Consider the following 17,985-nt stretch of genomic DNA (forward strand, 5'->3'; position numbering starts at 1 on the left):
GTGCTTTGAAATGCTTCACAAGCACTTCTGTCATAGACGGGGCAGGGAGAGGTTGATTAAAGGTAACAGGGGAGGTTGCAGCAATTAGAAACAATGCATATTTGCAAACCTATAATCCTCGCATTAGGGAGGCTGAGGTAAGAGGATCATGAATTGGAGGCCAGCCTGGGCATCGTGGAGAGATCTTGTCTCAGACAAGGAAGGCATGGGACATTTTCCTTACGTGCGCTGAACTGAAGGAATTGTGGAATGTGCTGGGTCATGTTGGGCAGTGGACTTCAGTTTCTTCATTGGTAGAGGAGGTTGGAGCTGTTTTGGGAAGTAACATTCTAAGAATCTGTGACTCCAGCCTTAGATTTAGCAGAGATTGTAAGGTAACCTTAACCTGCTTTATTGCATGCTTGATGAAGGCTCCGTCTCCCTCTGCGGAAAGTGGGGAAGCAGTGACGGCTGCTCAGTTACTTCGTCATCACTTGAGAAGTGTTCGAGGACCCGCGCTCTCTTCTGCCGTTGTGTTTTGATGCTTTCAATGTGATCATGTTAGACTGTGGCCCTGTGGTCTCGGAGGAAAGGAGTTTTGAAGCGACTTTAGATTGGGGTCTCATGTACCAGGCTCTATTGTAGGTGTTTTATTTTATTTTAATATTTTTAGAGAGAGAGGGAGAAAACGCATGTGTGTGTGAGAGAGACAGAGAAAGGAGGGAGCTAGAGAATTGACGTGCCAGGGCCTCAGCCACTGCAATCAAACTCTGCTTGCGCCACCTAGTGGGCACGTGCGACCTTGCACTTGCCTCACCTTTGTGCATCTGGCTTATGTGGGACCTGGAGATTTGAACATGGGTCCTTAGGCTTTGCAGGCAAGCGCCTCAACCACTGAGCCATCTCTCCAGTCCAATTTTAGGTAATCTATATGTGCTGTTCTGTTTAATTCCCAGAACAAGCCATGAAGGAGGGAATAGTATCCTCAACTTTTGAACAAGGAAGCCCAGGATCACTGACGGGTAAGTCATTTGTTCAAGGTCATCCAGCTGAGGTTTGAACTGATTCCAGAAGCCTTTCTTCACAAGCTCTTGGTTACATTCCCTCATTTGGTGCTGGTGATTGCCCAGCCCTCAATGGGAGGACAATTTCCACATAGACCCACATGAATAAGAACAAAGTCACTTGCTAGTGACATCCTGTAAATTGGAATCCAGTCTTGAAATGAGAAATTTCCTTAACCAGACACGGGATGTTTATTGTTTTCCAATGCTCCTCCGTCACCTGAAGGGTTTCAACCCCAAAGGAGCTTGAGTTCAGTTAGGGAGGCAAGACACGATTATAGCTGTAAAAACAAAATTAGTGGAAAACATACTGTTCTGTTTCACAGTTGACAGCTCTGGGGTCGGTGTGGGACGAGCTAGACAGTCCGCTCACCCACTCTACGTGCGTCTGGACCCTACCCCAAGCCTTTTGGTGGTCGTTTACCCGAGGACGAAGATGTACCTGGTGGGTGTGACAGGAATGAGTTTGAGCTAGCAGAGCCTTCACAGAGTTTCCTCATCCCATTTTGACCAAATCATCAAGGATAATTATCACGGAGCGCTCAGATTTCCTGGTTCCTTTGGCTGAGATGTCAATTGTCTAGTCAGTGAGGTGAAACCACAGGATCCAGAGGATGGCTGTTTGTGTGACTCGGGAAGGCGCCCGTGTGATGCTGGGCAGGCACTTCATTCCTGTGTAACCCCCTTGGCATCGAACCGGAGGATCAACTACGCCTTCCCCAGAGAGGAGTGGAATTAATTAAGAGACATAAAACCCTCTGAGATGCCTTTATGTTCAAAGGTCATTTGTTATCAGCTGCACAAATAAGTTTGCGTTTTAAGTCTTTCTTTGCCGGCAAACTGCCCTCCTGCTAATTATAGGCCATTTCCTTATTAATGACATCTGTAGGAGTCAGTGGGTTTTTAAGGTAACACTGGCATCAGCAATAATTTTGCTTTGTCAGAAAGCGCGCTCAGGGTCTGAGCTCTCTCGGGGAAGTCCTGGCCTAGGGTCCTTGCGCTGGCGTGTAGCTGAGCTTCTTCTACTGCTGGATTTTGTTTGGGTTAACGAGCCTAGCACCCCTCTCCTCTGCCATGTCTCAGGCCATATCATTCCCCCAAACGAGATGAGCTAGAACGTACCAGAAGGCACTGCTGAGTGGGGCCTGTGGGCTTCTTAATTCCGAGACCATGTGTAATCATGCGACAGGACCCAAAGAGATACCGTTAAAGTGGCAGGATTTCAGGTAAGATTTCTGAGGGTCTTTTGCTGGTTCATTTGTTTTCTGTTGAGTGAGTCTCACTCTGTAGCCCAGGCTGTCCCGGCACTCACCCTGAGCTAGACTTCCTTAAACTTGTGGCAATTCTCTTGCCTCAGTCAGCCTTCTTGTTAGTGATAGCTTTTTTTTTTTTTTTTTTTCAGATAGGCTCTCACTCTAGCCCAGGCTGACCTGGAATTCACTATGTAGTCTCAGGGTGGCCTCAAACTCATGGTCATCCTCTTACCTCTGCCTCCTGAGTGCTGGGATTAAAGGCGTGCGCCACCACACCCGGCTTTAGTGATATCTTTTTTTTAAAAAAATATTTTATTTATTTATTTCTTTATTTCACAGAGGAAGGAACAGAGAGAGAGAGAGAGAGAGAATGGATGTGTTAGGGCCTCCAGCCACTGCAAACAAACTCCAGACACATGCACGCCTTGGTGCATGTGGCTAACGTGGGTCCCTGGGGGATCAAACCTGGGTCATTTGGCTTTGCAGGCAAATGCCTTAACCACTAAGCCATCCCTGCAGCCTGGTTTTTCTTTTAGTGATTTCTTGAGACAGGGTCTCACTAGCTCTGGCTGGCCTGGAATGACCTATGAAGCCCAGTCTGGCCTTGAACTTGTGGTGATCCTCCTGCCTCTGCCTCCCAAATGCTAAGAATACAGGCCTATGCCACAACAACTGATCCAGCTTCTTTAACCTAATGGGCTTTACTGAAATCGAGCGTGGTGGCATAGACCTATATCTCAGCAGTGTGCAGGCTGAGGGAGGAGGATCGTTATAAGTTCAAGGCAGGCCTGGGTTTCATAGAGAAACTTTGTCTCAAAAACAAACAAACAAACAAACAAACAAACAAACAACAACAGGGCTGGAGAGATGGCTTAGCGGTTAAGCGGTTTGTCTTCAAAGCCAAAGGACCCAGGTTCGATTCCCCAGGAACCATGTAATCCAGATGCACAAGGGGGCACATGCATCTGGAGTTCCTTTGCAGTGGCTAGAGGCCATGGCATGCCCATTCTCTCTCTCTCTCTCTCTGCCTTTTTCTCTCTCTCAAGTAAATAATAAAAAAAATTTTAAAAAACCAACAAAACCCTCAAAAAACAATAACAAAAAACCCCCAAAGCTCTGTTTAGATACAATTTATACACCATACAATTCACCTGCTAAAGTGCATGATTCAACACTTTTTAGTATTATACAGTCATCACCAGAGAAATTTTAGAACATTTTTGTTCTAAGTAGAAATCCAATGTCTACCTGCATCCACCGCCCATTTTCCATCTTCTAGTCTCTGGCAAGCACTCATCTTTTCGTCTCTAAGGACTTGTCTATTTTGGTCTTTTTATGGAAGTGGAATCACACAACATATGCACCCTCCTTTTTTTTTTTTTTTTTTTTTTGGCTTTTTGAGATAGGGTCTCACTCTAGTCCAGGCTGACCTGGAACTCACTAGGTGGTCTCAGGGTGGCCTTGAACTCACAGCAGTCCTCCTACCTCTGCCTCCTGAGTGCTGAGATTAAATGTGTGAGCCACTGCGCCCGGCTCATATGGCCTTTTGACTGGCTTATTTCACTTAGCGTGCTTTTTTTAAAATATTTTTTGTTCATTTTTTATTTATTTATTTGAGAGCGACAGACACAGAGAGAAAGACAGATAGAGGGAGAGACAGAGAATGGGCGCGCCAGGGCTTCCAGCCTCTGCAAACGAACTCCAGATGCGTGCGCCCCCTTGTGCATCTGGCTAACGTGGGACCTGGGGAACCGAGCCTTGAACCGGCGTCCTTAGGCTTCACAGGCAAGCGTTTAACCACTAAGCCATCTCTCCAGCCCACTTAGCGTGCTTTTAAGAGTCATCCATCTTGTAGCATCCAGTCTTCCTGTGTCTGGATAATACTCTATCACACGGATATTCCATGTTTTATTCATCTGCTCATCCCTTGGTGGGTATTTGGGCTGGTTCTACCTTTGGAGTATTAAGAATAATGATTCTCGGGCTGGAGAGATGGCTTAGCAGTTAAGCTCTTGCCTGTGAAGCCTAAGGACCCCGGTTTGAGGCTCGATTCCCCAGGACCCACGTTAGCCAGATGCGCAAGGGGGCGCACACATCTGGAGTTGGTTTGCAGCGGCTGGAGGCCCTGGCGCGCCCATTCTCTCTCTCTCTCTCCCTCCCTCTCTATCTGCCTCTTTCTCTCTCTCTCTGTCACTCTCAAATAGATAAAAGTGAATAAAATATGAAAAAAAAACGGAATAATGATTCTCTGGGCTGGAGAGATGGCTTAGCAGTTAAGGCGCTTGCTTGCAAAGCCAAAGGACCCAGGTTCCATTCCCCAGTACTCATGAAAGCAGATGCGCAAGGTGGCACATGCATCTGGAGTTCATTTGAAGTGGATGGAGGCCCTGGCATGCCCATTCTCCCTCTCTCTTTCCCTCTCAAGTAAATAGATTGTGTGTGTGTGTGTGTGTGTACATACTTTTTAAGAATAATGATTCTCTTCATGTAGGAGTGAAGTTGCTGGGTCACATGATCTTCAACTTTTTGAGGAATCACCAAACTCTTTGGAATTGTCTGAAGACAGGAAGGAGGTTGGTTCAAAGGCCTGTACTTGAGGAAGACAGGTGAAACCTGTCTGGCTGAGGAGAGGTGAGCAGAGGGCAAGTACAGGGGTTACTGCAATTTCCCCCCAAGCCCCCGGGGTCTTGCACAATTTATAACTCAGCAGCTACTGAAGTGCCCACAGTAATAGCACCCCGATAAAGATTTGTTGATCAAAGAAATGAACATAGCCCGAGGTACGTGGGGCGGGGAAAGCCAGGCGACTGCGCTTTGTAATCTGAGAGATTTCCATTGTACTTCAGCTGTTAGAGATTCGCCTGATGACTGTTTTGCTTGCCCTGCCCAACGCTGCCCTGGCCCCTGGTCAGCTCCCTGGGAGTGAACTTGGGAGGCCTTTGCCCCAGGGCTGACTTCAGAGCGGCAGGGTCCTCCGGAGTCTTCTCTCGTCTTGGTACAGCAGAACATGCGCCTGGAGAACCCCGGGCTTCCCACCGGGGCCCCAACTCGGTCTCGTTGTAAACTGGAGAAAGGCACTGCTTGTCTCTCAGTTTCCCTCCTCTGGTATGAGATGAGGAAAAGGTTTAAGTAACAACTGGATGAACAGCATGATTTCCAGCCTTGGAAACCTGTGTGTTCCTGAGCTCTCCCTGCATGCTGAGATTCTGTCCCCCCCCCGCACCCCCCCCCCCCCCCCCCGCCTCTCTCTCCCTCTCCCTCTCCTTGAAGGCTCTCTGTTCTTGTTCAGGATAGGTCCCCACTGCTCTCGTGCAATTATCCTGAGATTCTGCTGTCTCCATTTTCCTTTCTAATTTAGTTCTTATACTATCTTATACTATCAGATTAATTTTCTCTTTTCAAGAAGGATTCCAAAAAAATTATTAAGCCACTTTCTGTGGAAAAAAAATTAAATCATTTTCTGTGAAAAAAAAAAATTAAATCAGGAGGCTGGAGAGATGGCTTGGCGGTGACGGTGCTTGCCTGCAAAGCCTCCTTAGGTTCGATTCCCCAGAACCCACGTAAAGCCAGATGCACAAAGTGACGCACGTGTCTGGAGTTCGTTTGCAGTGGTTGGAGGCCCTGGCGCGCCCATTTTCACTCTCTATTTGGTCCCCTTCCCAAGTAAATGAATAAAAATTTAAGCCAGGTGCGGCAGCACACTCAGTTTCCCTCCTTTAACCCCAGCACTCGGGAGGCAGAGGTACGAGACTCACCATGAGTTCGAGGCCACCCTGAGACTACGTAGTGAATCCCAGGTCAGCCTGAGCTAGAGCGAGACCCTACCTTGAAAAACTAAAAAAAAAAAATAAATAAAATAAATATAAGAATAAAGGCTAAGTATTTTCCAAAGAATAAATCCAAAATTCTTTTTTCTTTAAATATTTTTTATTTATTTATTTGAGAGCGACAGACACAGAGAGAAAGGCAGATAGAGGGAGAGAGAGAGAATGGGCGCGCCAGGGCCTCCAGCCTCTGCAAACGAACTCCAGACGTGTGCGCCCCCTTGTGCATCTGGCTAACGTGGGACCTGGGGAACCGAGCCTCGAGCCGGGGTCCTTAGGCTTCACAGGCAAGCGCCTAACCGCTAAGCCATTTCCCTAGCCCCTTTCCCCTCTTATTTCTATTCATACTATTCCCCCTCTGCTCCCCCCACTGGGCCCCACTATTTTCTATCTGGTCACTTGCAACGCGTTTGGATGCTCCTGTTTTCTATGACGCATGTGCAAGTCTTCCTTTGTCAGAAATCCATCCCTGCCCTGTCCTCTGTAGCTCTCTCACCGTGTGGCATGTCTCTCCTGTTCTGCAGAAGTTCCTCTCTGTCTTGCTCAACTCAGAGCTCTATAACAGCAGAGATCGACCTCCATTCCCCTCTATTGCCTGCAAGCTCTGTCACCCACAAGGTAGGTAGCTTTCCTTAGAGGCCGGCTGGGGCGCCTTTCTCTGGCTCCTTTGTCCTGGGCCAAACGGAATCCTAAGAGAAAACGTGCCCCCAAGCTCCTGCCTCACGCCGCTGCCTCAGTGGCCTGTTCTGTTGTTTCCGAAGTCAATGGAGAGTTCTCTGCGGGCAGAGACGTCAGTGTCCCCTTCCTTGGACCCTCTCCTGATGACCGCCCTGGGGCTGGGTTCCCTTTGTGGCTGGCTGAACTGGTGACTTTCCAGCTTGACAAGCCTGGGCTCTCTGAGGAGTTCTTACTTAAGACCGAGAGCTTGTTTTCAACTTGTTGTTTCTTGGGAATTAAGACCATAACGTGAGAAAAGCACAGGCTCTTCTAGAATGTGGGACAGGAAGATGAGCCTGGGAAGAGGCCAGTGCTGGGCTACGGTCATTCACAGGGGGCGGCGGCTGCTGTCTTAAAGGGCTTACGCATAGAAACAGGAGAAACTGCTTGCTCCCTCCCTTCCTTCCTTTCTCTTTCTTTCTTCTCCTTCCTTCCTCCCTCCCTGCCTTTCTTCCCTTCTCTTTCTTTCTTAATTCCTCCTTCCTTTCCTCCTTCTCTCCCTCCCTCCTTTCCTCCCTCCCTCCCTCCCTCCTTCCCTCTCTCCCTCCCTCCCTCCCTCCCTTCCTTCCTTCCTTCCTTCTTTCCTTCCTTCCATTCTCTTTCTTTCTTTTTTTAAAATTTTTATTAACATTTTCCATGATTATAAAATATATCCCATGGTAATTCCCTCCCTCTATCTTTCTTTCTTAATTCCTCCTTCCCTCCCTGCCTTCCTTCCTTTCTCTTTCTTTCTTAATCCCTCCTTCCCTCCCTCCCTCCCTCCCTCTCTCTCTCTTTCTGTCTTTCTTCCTTTCTTTCTTCTTTGTTTGTTTTTTCAAGGTAGGGTCTCACTCTAGCTCAGTCTGACCTGGAATTCACTATGGAGTCTCAGGGTGGCCTCGAACTCACGGTGATCCTCCTACCTCTGCCTCCCGAGTGCTGGGGTTAAAGGCGTGCGCCACCATGCCCAGCTACAACTGCTTCCTTTTAGTCCGTGGGAGTTGGAGGTTAAGGCTCTCAGGTTCACCTGGGAGGTAGGCTCTGCTGCCCAGGCTAGAGGCCACAGGTCTCGCTGGTGGGGTGATGGCATCTGTGAAGCTGGTCAGTGTGTGCAGAGGTAGTGCTGGCGGGCATGCCCGGGGCCGTGTTGGGGGGACATAGACTCACCAGGCCCTTCAGAGCTCATCCGGCTGTGCTTTCTGACCAAGGCAGGATGCTGCCCAGGTCATTCTTGGCGACACAGAGAACAGAGGCCCTCTGCTGCTTCTCAGGTTAAGTGGTTCAGGACAGCATCTCCCCACGGTGGTTGGCTGATATGTTAAATAATGATAGTAATTTCTGTTCATAAAGTCACTGCACTCTTGACGCATTTTCTAAACAGAGATGGAAATAACCAAGTATTAATCCTAAAACTTCGCAGAGGAGCAGGTGCCTACTGTCCCTGACCAGCCCAGGCTGTGGCTCATTTCCTCAGCTGTCAGGCACAGGGTGAGAGAGATCGGGGAGGGAAAGGCTGGGACGTCATCTGGGTATGGCGGCATGTGCCCGTTAGGCCCATATTTTAACACTTAGAGATGGGCAGCAGGAAGATGGAGAGGAGTTCAGGAATGGTTTGGACTACATAGTGAGTTCAAGACCAGCCTAAGCTAAAATAGAGTAACTCTTCTCCCCAGAAAAATAAAAAGAAAGGAAGGAAGGAAGGAAGGAAGGAAGGAAGGAAGGGAGGGGAGGCTGGAGAGATGGCTTAGCGGTTAAGGCATTTGCCCACAAAGCCTAAGGACCCAGGTTTGATTCCTCAGTACCCACATAAGCCAGATGCACAAAATGGTGCATGCATCTGGAGTTTGTTTGCAGTGGGTAGAGGTCTTGATGTACTCACTCTCTCTCTCAAATAAATAAATAAGTAAATTTTTTTTTTTTTTAAGAAAAAGAAAATTCAGCCAGGTACGGTGGCACATGCTTTTCATCTTAGTCCTCGGGAGGCAGGGGTAGGAGGATCAATGTGAATTCGAGGCCACCCCGAGACTACATAGTGAATTCCAGGTCAGCCTGGGATTGAGTAAGACAGTACCTCAAAAAACCAAAACCAAAAAAAAAAAATAAAAAAACTAAAAAGAAACAAAAACAAAAACAAGACACAACAAAACAAAAACCAGCAAAGAAAAGGAGAAAGTTCAGGGAGCCATTGCAAAAGCCTTCTTTGCTGAGTAAGGGAGTAGTCCTTCTGAAGTATTGCCAAGAAAGTTCATCCTGGGGTTGGCTTGGGGGCACTGGTAGAGGTGATCCGGGAGGGGTGTTGTCCTCTGTGATTTGAAGCCTGGCCCAGTAAGTGAGGGTAGCTAATGCTTGAATGTTGCCCATACTTGTCAGGTCCACTAACAGTCCCTTGACATAGGTGAGAAACAAGGCTAGAGAGAGGGGTTCGAGGCCAAGCAAGCATTCCCTTCCTTCTTTATTCATTTATCCCCATTGACAAATGTTGAGTGAGGAAGACAGCCCCGTGAGGGGAGGAAAAGGTTCAGCAAAGAGGTGCTGGAAGAGCTGGGGCTAGGGTTGGGGTAAGAGCCCCATTTCCTCATCCATTCGCCCCCTGCCGTGGGACTAGGCTGGGCAAGCGCTCTTCCTCTCTTGCTCCTGCCCCCGGTGCCAATGCCCCAGCAGCCTCAGACCTCGCCGTGCCAGCCGTGGCTGGCCTTAATTACCGTGGATTTGCCCCAGGAATCCTCCCACTCCTCTCCTTTAACACCAACCTCTTTGTTGTGGTCACAGATGATCCACGCGGCTCAAGTTACTCTCAGGAAAGAAGTCATATTTCTTTCATCTTCGAGTACCAGGAGCTGAGGGATCGGTGGCTACAGTCCAGAGCTTGGCAGGAGATGAAGGAGGAAAAGTGGCAGCAATGGGAAGGACCTGGCGGAGTTTATTTTCTTTTACTTTTTTACATTATCAGGCTACCTATCCTAGCGCCTTGCCTCTATTTTTCTGTGTGGCATGGCGGCCCACGTCGGCTGGCATGTGAGAGGACAGAGGAGAGGCTGGTAGCCCCCTTAGCAGGTGCCTGGAGCCAACTCTGTGCCATGAGGTCAGCTGTGGAAAATGAGTGCCCGGATGAGAGCTGGGCTGGGAGAACCAGAGGCCTGCACCTGACCCCTCTCAGGATCCACTTAATCGTTTCAAGGGCTGAGAGCAATTTTTTCTTTTTCTTTTCTTTTCTTTTCTTTTCTTTTCTTTTCTTTTCTTTTCTTTTCTTTTCTTTTCTTTTCTTTTCTTTTCTTTTCTTTTCTTTTCCTTTCCTTTCCTTTCCTTTCCTTTCCTTTCCTTTCCTTTCCTTTCCTTTCCTTTCCTTTCCTTTCCTTTCCTTTCCTTTCCTTTCCTTTCCTTTCCTTTCCTTCCTTCCTTTTCCTCCCCTCCCCTCCCCTCCCCTCCCCTCCCCTCCCCTCCCCTCCCCTCCCCTTCCCTTCCCTTCCCTTCCTCTTTTCTCTCTCTCTCTCTCTCTCTCTCTTTATTTCTTTTGTTTTTCGAGGTAGGGTTTCATGTTAGCTCAGGCTGATCTGGAATTCACTACGTAGTCTCAGCATGGCCTCGGACTCACAGTAATCCTCCTACCTCTGCCTCCCGAGTGCTGGGATTCAAGGCGTGCGCCACCACGCTTGGCCAATTTTATCTTTGAAAAGGGAAACATTTCGTCTCAGGAGAGATCGCACGAAACGACAACAGGGAACTGCAGTTAGAACCCAACTTTTCTATGTGGGGTGAGAGGGTGGCACATGCTTGTAATCCCAGCATTCAGCAGGTGGGGGCAGAGAGGTTGTGAATTTGAGGCCAGCCTGAGCTGTCTTATAAAAAGAAGAAGGAGAGAATAGGGCTGGAGAGATGGCTTAGTGGTTAAGGCACTTGCCTGCAAAGCCTGAGAGAACGCACGTTTGACTCTCCAGGTCCCACTTATCCAGACACACAGCGACTCAAGCAACGCTGCAGAGGTGCCACAAGGGGGCGCCTGCGCCTGGAGTTCATCCTCAGCGGCTGAAGGCCGGCCAGTGCCCATCCTCTCTCAATGTAAACTAGAAAACCATGCTGCTCTGTTCACAATAGCTAGGTAATGGAACCAGCCTAGACGTCCCTCAACTGATGAATGGATAATGAAAATGTGGCACGTTTATCCGTCGGAGTTCTTAGTGGTCAAGAAAACAAGTTTTCGCCGGGCGTGGTGGCGCACGCCCTTTAATCCCAGCACTCGGGAGGCAGAGGTAGGAGGATCGCCGTGAGTTCAAGGCCACCCTGAGACTACAGAGTTAATTCCAGGTCAGCCTGGACAAGTATATCATGACATGGGATCTTTGTTTCCCCGAGAGTCTGTCGATGCTCTGTTCTGTTCTGTTCTACATTCGGATTCACTAGAGCAGAGAGAACATGGGTCTGCGGTGAGGCAGAGCTGAGTGGAAAAGCCCAGGTGCCCGGCACTGCGGCATCAACGCGCGTGTGTGGGAGAGTCTGCTCTGCTGTCCGGCACAGGGATCATGTAATTGCTTCTTCCTGGGTCGGTCTGGCCATTGTCATCTTCTTGGAAACTCAGCACCAGAGGTTCTGACCTCCCTGGATGTACCATTGAGGTTATCTAGGTCTTCATTAAGAAGCTGTGTGTTCTCTCTCTCTCTCTCTGTCTCTCTCTCCTCCTCCTCTCTGTCACTCTCAAATAAATAAATAAACAAAAAATTTTTAAAAAAAAAAAAAAAAAAAGAAGCTGTGTCACAGGCTGGAGGGATGGCTTAGAGGTTAAGGCACTTGCCCGTGAAGCCTGAGAGCCTGGGTTCGATTCCCCAGGACCCATGTAAGTCAGCTGTGCAAAGTGGCGCTTGTGTCTGGGATTTCATCTGCAGTGGCTGGAGGCCCTGACACACCCACTGTCTCTCTCTCTCTCTCTCTCTCTCTCTCTCTCTGCTCCTCTCTCTTTCTCGAATAAATAAATAAATTATAAAAAAAATATTAAAAAAAGAAACTGTCGGGAGCACAATTACTTTACGAACAGAGATCACTATTATTATTCAATACATCAGCTAACCACAGCAGGGAGATGTTGTTATGAACTACTTTTCTGAGAGACAATGGACGAGATTTGTGATTTGTGTGTTAATTTTATTTTTGCAGATGTGGACTGTGGAGAGTAGAATCTTTTCAAGCACACTGTCGCCTTTGTCCTAATCTGGCTCTTCATAATTCCCCGATGGGCCACCTAGCTGCACAGGTAAAAGTTCTCAGGAAGCAGAATGGCTCACAGGAGAGGAGGTAGGCAATGCCCATGGGTAAGGTAGGGGGAGACAGAAGGCAACAAATGTTCTTTCATTTATCCATTCATGATTATGATTTTTTAAAAAAATATTTTATTTTTCTTCATTTATTTGAGAGAAAGAGAGACAGAATGGACACACCAGGGCCTTCAGCTGCTGCAAACGACCTCTAGTCACATGTGCCCCCTTGTGCATCTGGCTTACATGGGTCCTGGGGAATCAAACCTGGGTTCCTTTGGCTTTGCAGGCAAGTGCCTTAACCACTAAGCCATTTCTCTAGCCCAGTGATTATGATTTTTAAAAAATATTTTATTTGTATATATTTATGAAAGAGAGAAAAAGGGAGGATGGGTGCACCAGGGCCTCTCGCCACTGCAAATAAACTCCAGACTCATGCGCCACCTTGTGCATCTGGCTTACGTGGGTCCTAGGGAATCAAACCTGCATCCCTAGGCTTTGCAGACAAGCGCCTTAACCTCTAAGCCATCTCTTCAGCCCAGCGATTATGTTTTGGGAGACTAGTTCTTTAATCCAGCAGGCAAACTGGAAGTGGCCTGGATTTTAATTGTGGGCAAATGGAAATAGCGTATTTAGTGAGCGATATTGATAATGTAAAACGGACGACCCGCACTCAGGGGAGAGAAGTTCCTCCTGGAATCTGACCAGGTGCTTCTGCTCCTGGGCCTGCAGACTCACTGAACCGGAAGGACGGCCTCAGGTGAGCCGGGGAGGCTGGCCGGCTCCGCAGATGTGGATGTTTACTGCTTCCGCAGTCCACCCAGCTGATTCACCTGGGACTCGGCCATTCCAGGGACGTGCACCAACATCTTCACCTGTCACCTCGCAGTGACTCCGTGCGTGAGTCCAGGTCACCATGTGTTATCCTTCCTTTCAGAATAAAGCTGTTTTTTTTTTTTTTTTTTGAAGTAGGGTCTCACTCTAACCCAGGCTGACCTAGAATTCACTCATGTATTCTCAGGGTGGCCTCGAACTCACGGTGACCCTCTGCCTCTGTCTCCTGAGTGCTGGGATTAAAGGTGCACGCCACCATACCTGGCTCAGAATAAAGCTTTTGCTTGGTCCTGTTACTGCATCTTGGCCTCATGTTTAATGACCCTCTGCCTTAGTCTCCCCAGAATGCATGAAGCCATGCAGGCCACAGTGGCTCTCGGTTCAATAGGCCCAATGTAAGCCTGTTTCCATCCCATCTCTCACTCAGCTCCACGTCCTTTACGTCTTACAAGAAGCTGCAGCTGGCCTTTGCAGGGACTCTTTGCTTCTGCAGCATCGAGTTGGCATGGGGACAAAATTCTTGGGGCTGGGGCCGGAGAGATGGCGCACTAGTTACAGGTGCTTGCTTGCAAAGTCGGCAGGCCCTGGGTTTGATTTCTCAGTATCCAGACGCACAAAGTTGCACATGCATCTGGAGTTTGTTTGCAGTGCCAAGAGGCCCTGGTGTGCCCATACTCTGTCTGTGAAATAAATAAATAAATAAATAATAATAATAATAATAATAAAAACTGATCAAGGGCTGGAGAGATGGGTTAGCAGTTTGAGGCTCATGCCTGCAAAGCCTTAGGATCCTGGTTTGATTCTCTAGGTCCCTTGTAAGCCAGATGCACATAGTGGCACATGCGTCTGGAGTTCATTTGCAGTGGCTTAGAGGCCCTAGTGTGCCCATTCTCTCTCTGTCTCTAATAAATAAATAATTTAAGAAAAAACTGATCAAACCAAACTTAAGCACCTATGCTTCTATGACAATTACTTTATCCACTGAACCATCTCCCCAGAACCACCCCACTTGCCTTTATTCATTTATTTGAGAGCGACAGACAGAGAGAGAAAGAGGCAGAGACAGACAGAGAGAGAGAGAGAGAGAGAGAGAGAGAGAGAGAGACAGAGTGTTTACCAGGGCCTCCAGCCACTGTAAACGAACTCCAGATGCATGTGCCCCCTTGTGTATCTGGGTAACGTGGGTCCTGGGGAATTAAGCCTCGAACTGGGGTCTGTAGACTTCACAGGCAAGCACCTAACCACTAAGCCATCTCTCCAGCCCCCCACTTACCTTTTTTTAATTTTTAATTTTTGAGAGAGAGAGGCTTAAAATTGTGGTTATGCCAATTACCCTGCTCTGATCATTGTCCATTGTATGGTTGTATTGAAATGTCACACTGTACCCTAGAAATATGTGCAACTGTGATATGGTAATAAAAAATCAACTTTGGGGGCTGGAGAGATGGTTAAGGTGCTTGCCTGAGAAGCCTAAGGACCCATGTTTGACTCTCCAGATCCCACGGCAGCCAGACGCACAAAGGTGAGGCAAACGCAATGTCGCACATGACCACCAGGCGGCGCAAGCATCGGGAGTTCGATTGCAGTGGCTGAAGCCCTGCGGTGTCAATTCTCTCTCTCTCTTTTTTAAGAAACAAAAACAAACCAAAACAAACAAACAAACAAACAACTTAGAGTTAGGCTCTTGAATGACTGCACTTGAGGCTACTGTCCCAGGGTTCATTTCTGAAGCTTTTACGAACCAGCATAATGGGAGAGAGAAGTAAGACAAAAAGAATAGAGGTGCTTCAGAAAAAAAAAAAAAAAAAAGGAGAGTTGGAAAGAGAGCGGAGAATAAGAGGCCTACGCTTCTCTCGTGTCTCCAGGAGTGGGAGATACAGGGAAAGAAATCAGAGGGGAGCAGTCACATTTGAAAAGTCTGAGTAACTACCATGGGCCAGATAGGCTCATTTATCTCATGGTTCATTCATCTAACCAATATTTATTTAATGACCTAACACACATCAGCCACTCTTTTGAAGTGGAGGCTGTGGTCGTGAAATCCTGCTCTTGCACATCGTGTTGACGCTGCAGAGTGGACAGACAGACAGACACCTGGATTTCAGTCTAACAGTGCCCAGAGCTGTGAGAAGGAACGAACAGGGGAGGAGATAGGACATGCTGCAATGGTGGATCGGGGAGGCTGTGATTTGTCATGTGTGTGGCATTGTGGAGGACTGTCCTGGCAAGGTGACATTTGAGAATGGACTAAACGAGGTGAGGTCTTCTCCCTGACCTCAAGCAGAGGTCTCTGGAGAGATGTCACTCTCTTCCCCAGAGCACGTTTCTTGTTGTGTTAGACATCAAACTTCCCAGGGTAACCACCGTTCCGCCCACGCAGCCCTGCAAGGATGGCGAAGGGCTGATGGGGGCTGGTGACGCGTTAGAATGAGGCGCGATTGACAGCTTGAAGCCTTCTGAGTTCTTCCTAAGGGAGGGACTGCTGAGCCTCCCACGCTTCCCTGTGGCAGGAGCTCAGTTTCTCCCTGGGCCGGAAGGCTGGGTGCTGTTTGGGCAACTTGGAAACCATTGTTCGGGGTGCTAAGTCTCTGTCTTGTGGACTCCACCTCTGTGTCTTAAGAAGGGCCTCGTGACCAAAGAGCTCAGGTATGTGACACCTGATCAACCTGACAGAAAAGTTTGCTGACGTCAGCCACAGCCACCGTGGGGCCATGAATAGACTCTTCAACACTGCTCCTGATACCATACAGGGGCGTTGGGCTTGTTTTCTCTGCCAACTAAGGAATTAAAAGGCAGGAAAGTTTAAAAGAATAAAAAGCTTATTCGAAAGAAAAAGGTAAAGAGAGCAGAGAGAACCGATTCCTCAGTGAGGAGGGAAGTCTAGAGATAGAATATCCGCAGTCCCAATGGGAACTGAATTTTTTTTTTTTTCCCGAGGCAAGCCCAACAGATTGCCTTCCCTGCCCCCCCCTGCCCCCAATGAGGTAGGGTCTCACTCTAGCTCTGGCTGACCTGGAATTTACTATGTAATCTCAGGATGGCCTTGAACTCATGGTGATCTTCCTACCTCTGCCTTCCAAGTGCTGGAATTAAAGGCATCTGCCACCACACCTGGCTTCAGACTGCCTTTTTTAATGCAAGGTGTGTGTGTGTGGGGGGGGTTGAATTGGCACACCAGGGCCTCCAGCCGCTGCAATCACGCTCCAGGTGCGTGTGCCCCCTTGTGCACAGGTGTAGCCTTACATGCTTGCATCACTGTAGAAGGGACCTGGGGAATTGAACATGAGTCCTTAGGCTTTGCAGGTAAGCGCCCTAACTGCTAAGCCATCTCTCTAGCCCGGAAACTGAATTTTTTTAAAAACTTTTTTATTGACAACTTCCATAATTATAGACAATAAACCATGGTAATTCCCTCCCTTCCCCTTTCCATCTTTCCCCTTCACAAGTCCACTCTCCATCATATCCCCTCCCTCTCTCCATTAATCTCTCTTTAATTTTGATGTTGTCGTCTTTTCTTCTTGTTATGAGGGTCTTGTGAAGGTATTGCTAGGCACTGCGAGGTCGTGGATATCAAGGCCAATTTCTGTCTGGTCGGTTGCATTGTAAGCAGTCCTTTCCTTCCTTTGGCTCTTACATTCTTCCCACTACCTCTTCCGCAACGGGCCCTGAGCCTTGGAAGGTGTGAGAGAGATGTTTCAGTGCCGAACGCTCCTCCGTCACGTCGTCTCAGCATCATGGTGCCTTTGGGTCATCCCGGTGGTCACAGCCATCTGAAAGAGATGCTTCTCTAACCAGAAATTAGAGTAGCACTAATATATGGGTATAAACACATTCAGGGAAGTGTTTAGAGGGCAGTTTGGTGAGCATACCATACGCATTTAGCCAGACAAGGGCAGGCGTTACACCCCTAGAGCTCATGACCACCCCTGCCATAGGCTTTTAATTAGGTTTGCAGTACCAGGCATGCGCTCCCTCCTGTGGAGTGGGCCTCCAGCCAGTCAGAAAGCGGTTGTTCCCCCCTGCAAGCCCCATACCACTATACCACCCATTGGGTCACTTAGCCCTGGGGAAACCTGCCCATCCAGAGTCCAGGACTGACCAGCTGAAACGAGGGCGAAGGCACTGGTTGGTCCATGATGCATCCAATCCCAGGCAGAAAGTCCTCCAAGCCGGCCCTGCAGGCGGGAAGACTCACCCGGGCCAAAAGTAGGAAGGAGAACGTGAGGTCACCCCTTCGCCATCTTGGGTTAGAATGTAGTCACCTGCTATGTGTGTTTTTAATATTTATTTATCTATGTATTTATTTATTAGCAGAAATAGAGAAAGAGAGAGAGAGAGAGAGAGAGAATGAATGGGCATGCCAGGGTCTCCAGCCACCACAAACTCCAGATACATGTGCCATGGCATCTGGCATTGCATGGGTACTGGGAAATTGAACCAGGGTCATCAGGCTTTGAAAGCAAGCATCTTTAACTGCTGAGCCATCTCTCTCCAGCACAGGAGACTTCTAAAGTATGAGGTCCTCCAACCCTGCCAGCCATCTTGGAACATGCCACTTCTGCCAGTCCACAAGCCCGGAGCAGAGGGATACCAGCTAGTGCAAAGCTTACGTATGGACCAGGACACTGTTAACTTATACCCAGTTGTCCCTGACCCCTACGCTCTCCTGGGACTGCTTCCTGCTGAGGCTACCGTCTTTACACATCTGCACCCGGTACTCAGTAGTGGCCATGTGGGGGAGGCAAAGGGAGGAGGGCTGCATGTTGTCCAGACTTTCTCTGAATTATGGCCTGGATATCCATGACCTCACAGTGCCTGACACTACCTACACAAGACCATCGTAATAGGAGGAAAAGCTGATGACATCAAAATAAAAGAGAGACTGATCGAGAGGCCGAGGGGATATGATGGAGAGTGGAGTTTCAAAGGGGCAAGGGGGGGAAGGAAGGGAATTAACATGGGATATTGTTTACAATCATGGAAGTTGTTAATTATAAAAAATTAAAAAAAAAAGAATTCAAAGCAAAAAAAGAAAGAAAGAAAGAAAGAAAGAAAGAAAGAAAGAAAGAAAGAAAGAAATTCATTGGTAGCC

The 17,985-nt window shown here is 48.2% G+C and overlaps 1 protein-coding gene across 1 annotated transcript in view; it reads right to left on the reverse strand.

Annotated features, from left to right (window-relative positions):
• Positions 1–1,463: 1,463 nt before the first annotated feature.
• The window catches only part of Hrnr (hornerin), a 73,585-nt gene continuing 57,063 nt past the window's right edge, over positions 1,464–17,985 (reverse strand). The window contains exon 4 of the mRNA XM_045137999.1: positions 1,464–1,485. Within this exon, the coding sequence (XP_044993934.1) occupies positions 1,464–1,485 (22 nt within the window). The remainder of the gene's footprint in view (positions 1,486–17,985) is intronic.

This window comes from Jaculus jaculus, chromosome 19, assembly GCF_020740685.1.
Source record: "Jaculus jaculus isolate mJacJac1 chromosome 19, mJacJac1.mat.Y.cur, whole genome shotgun sequence".
Lineage (NCBI taxonomy): Eukaryota > Metazoa > Chordata > Mammalia > Rodentia > Dipodidae > Jaculus > Jaculus jaculus.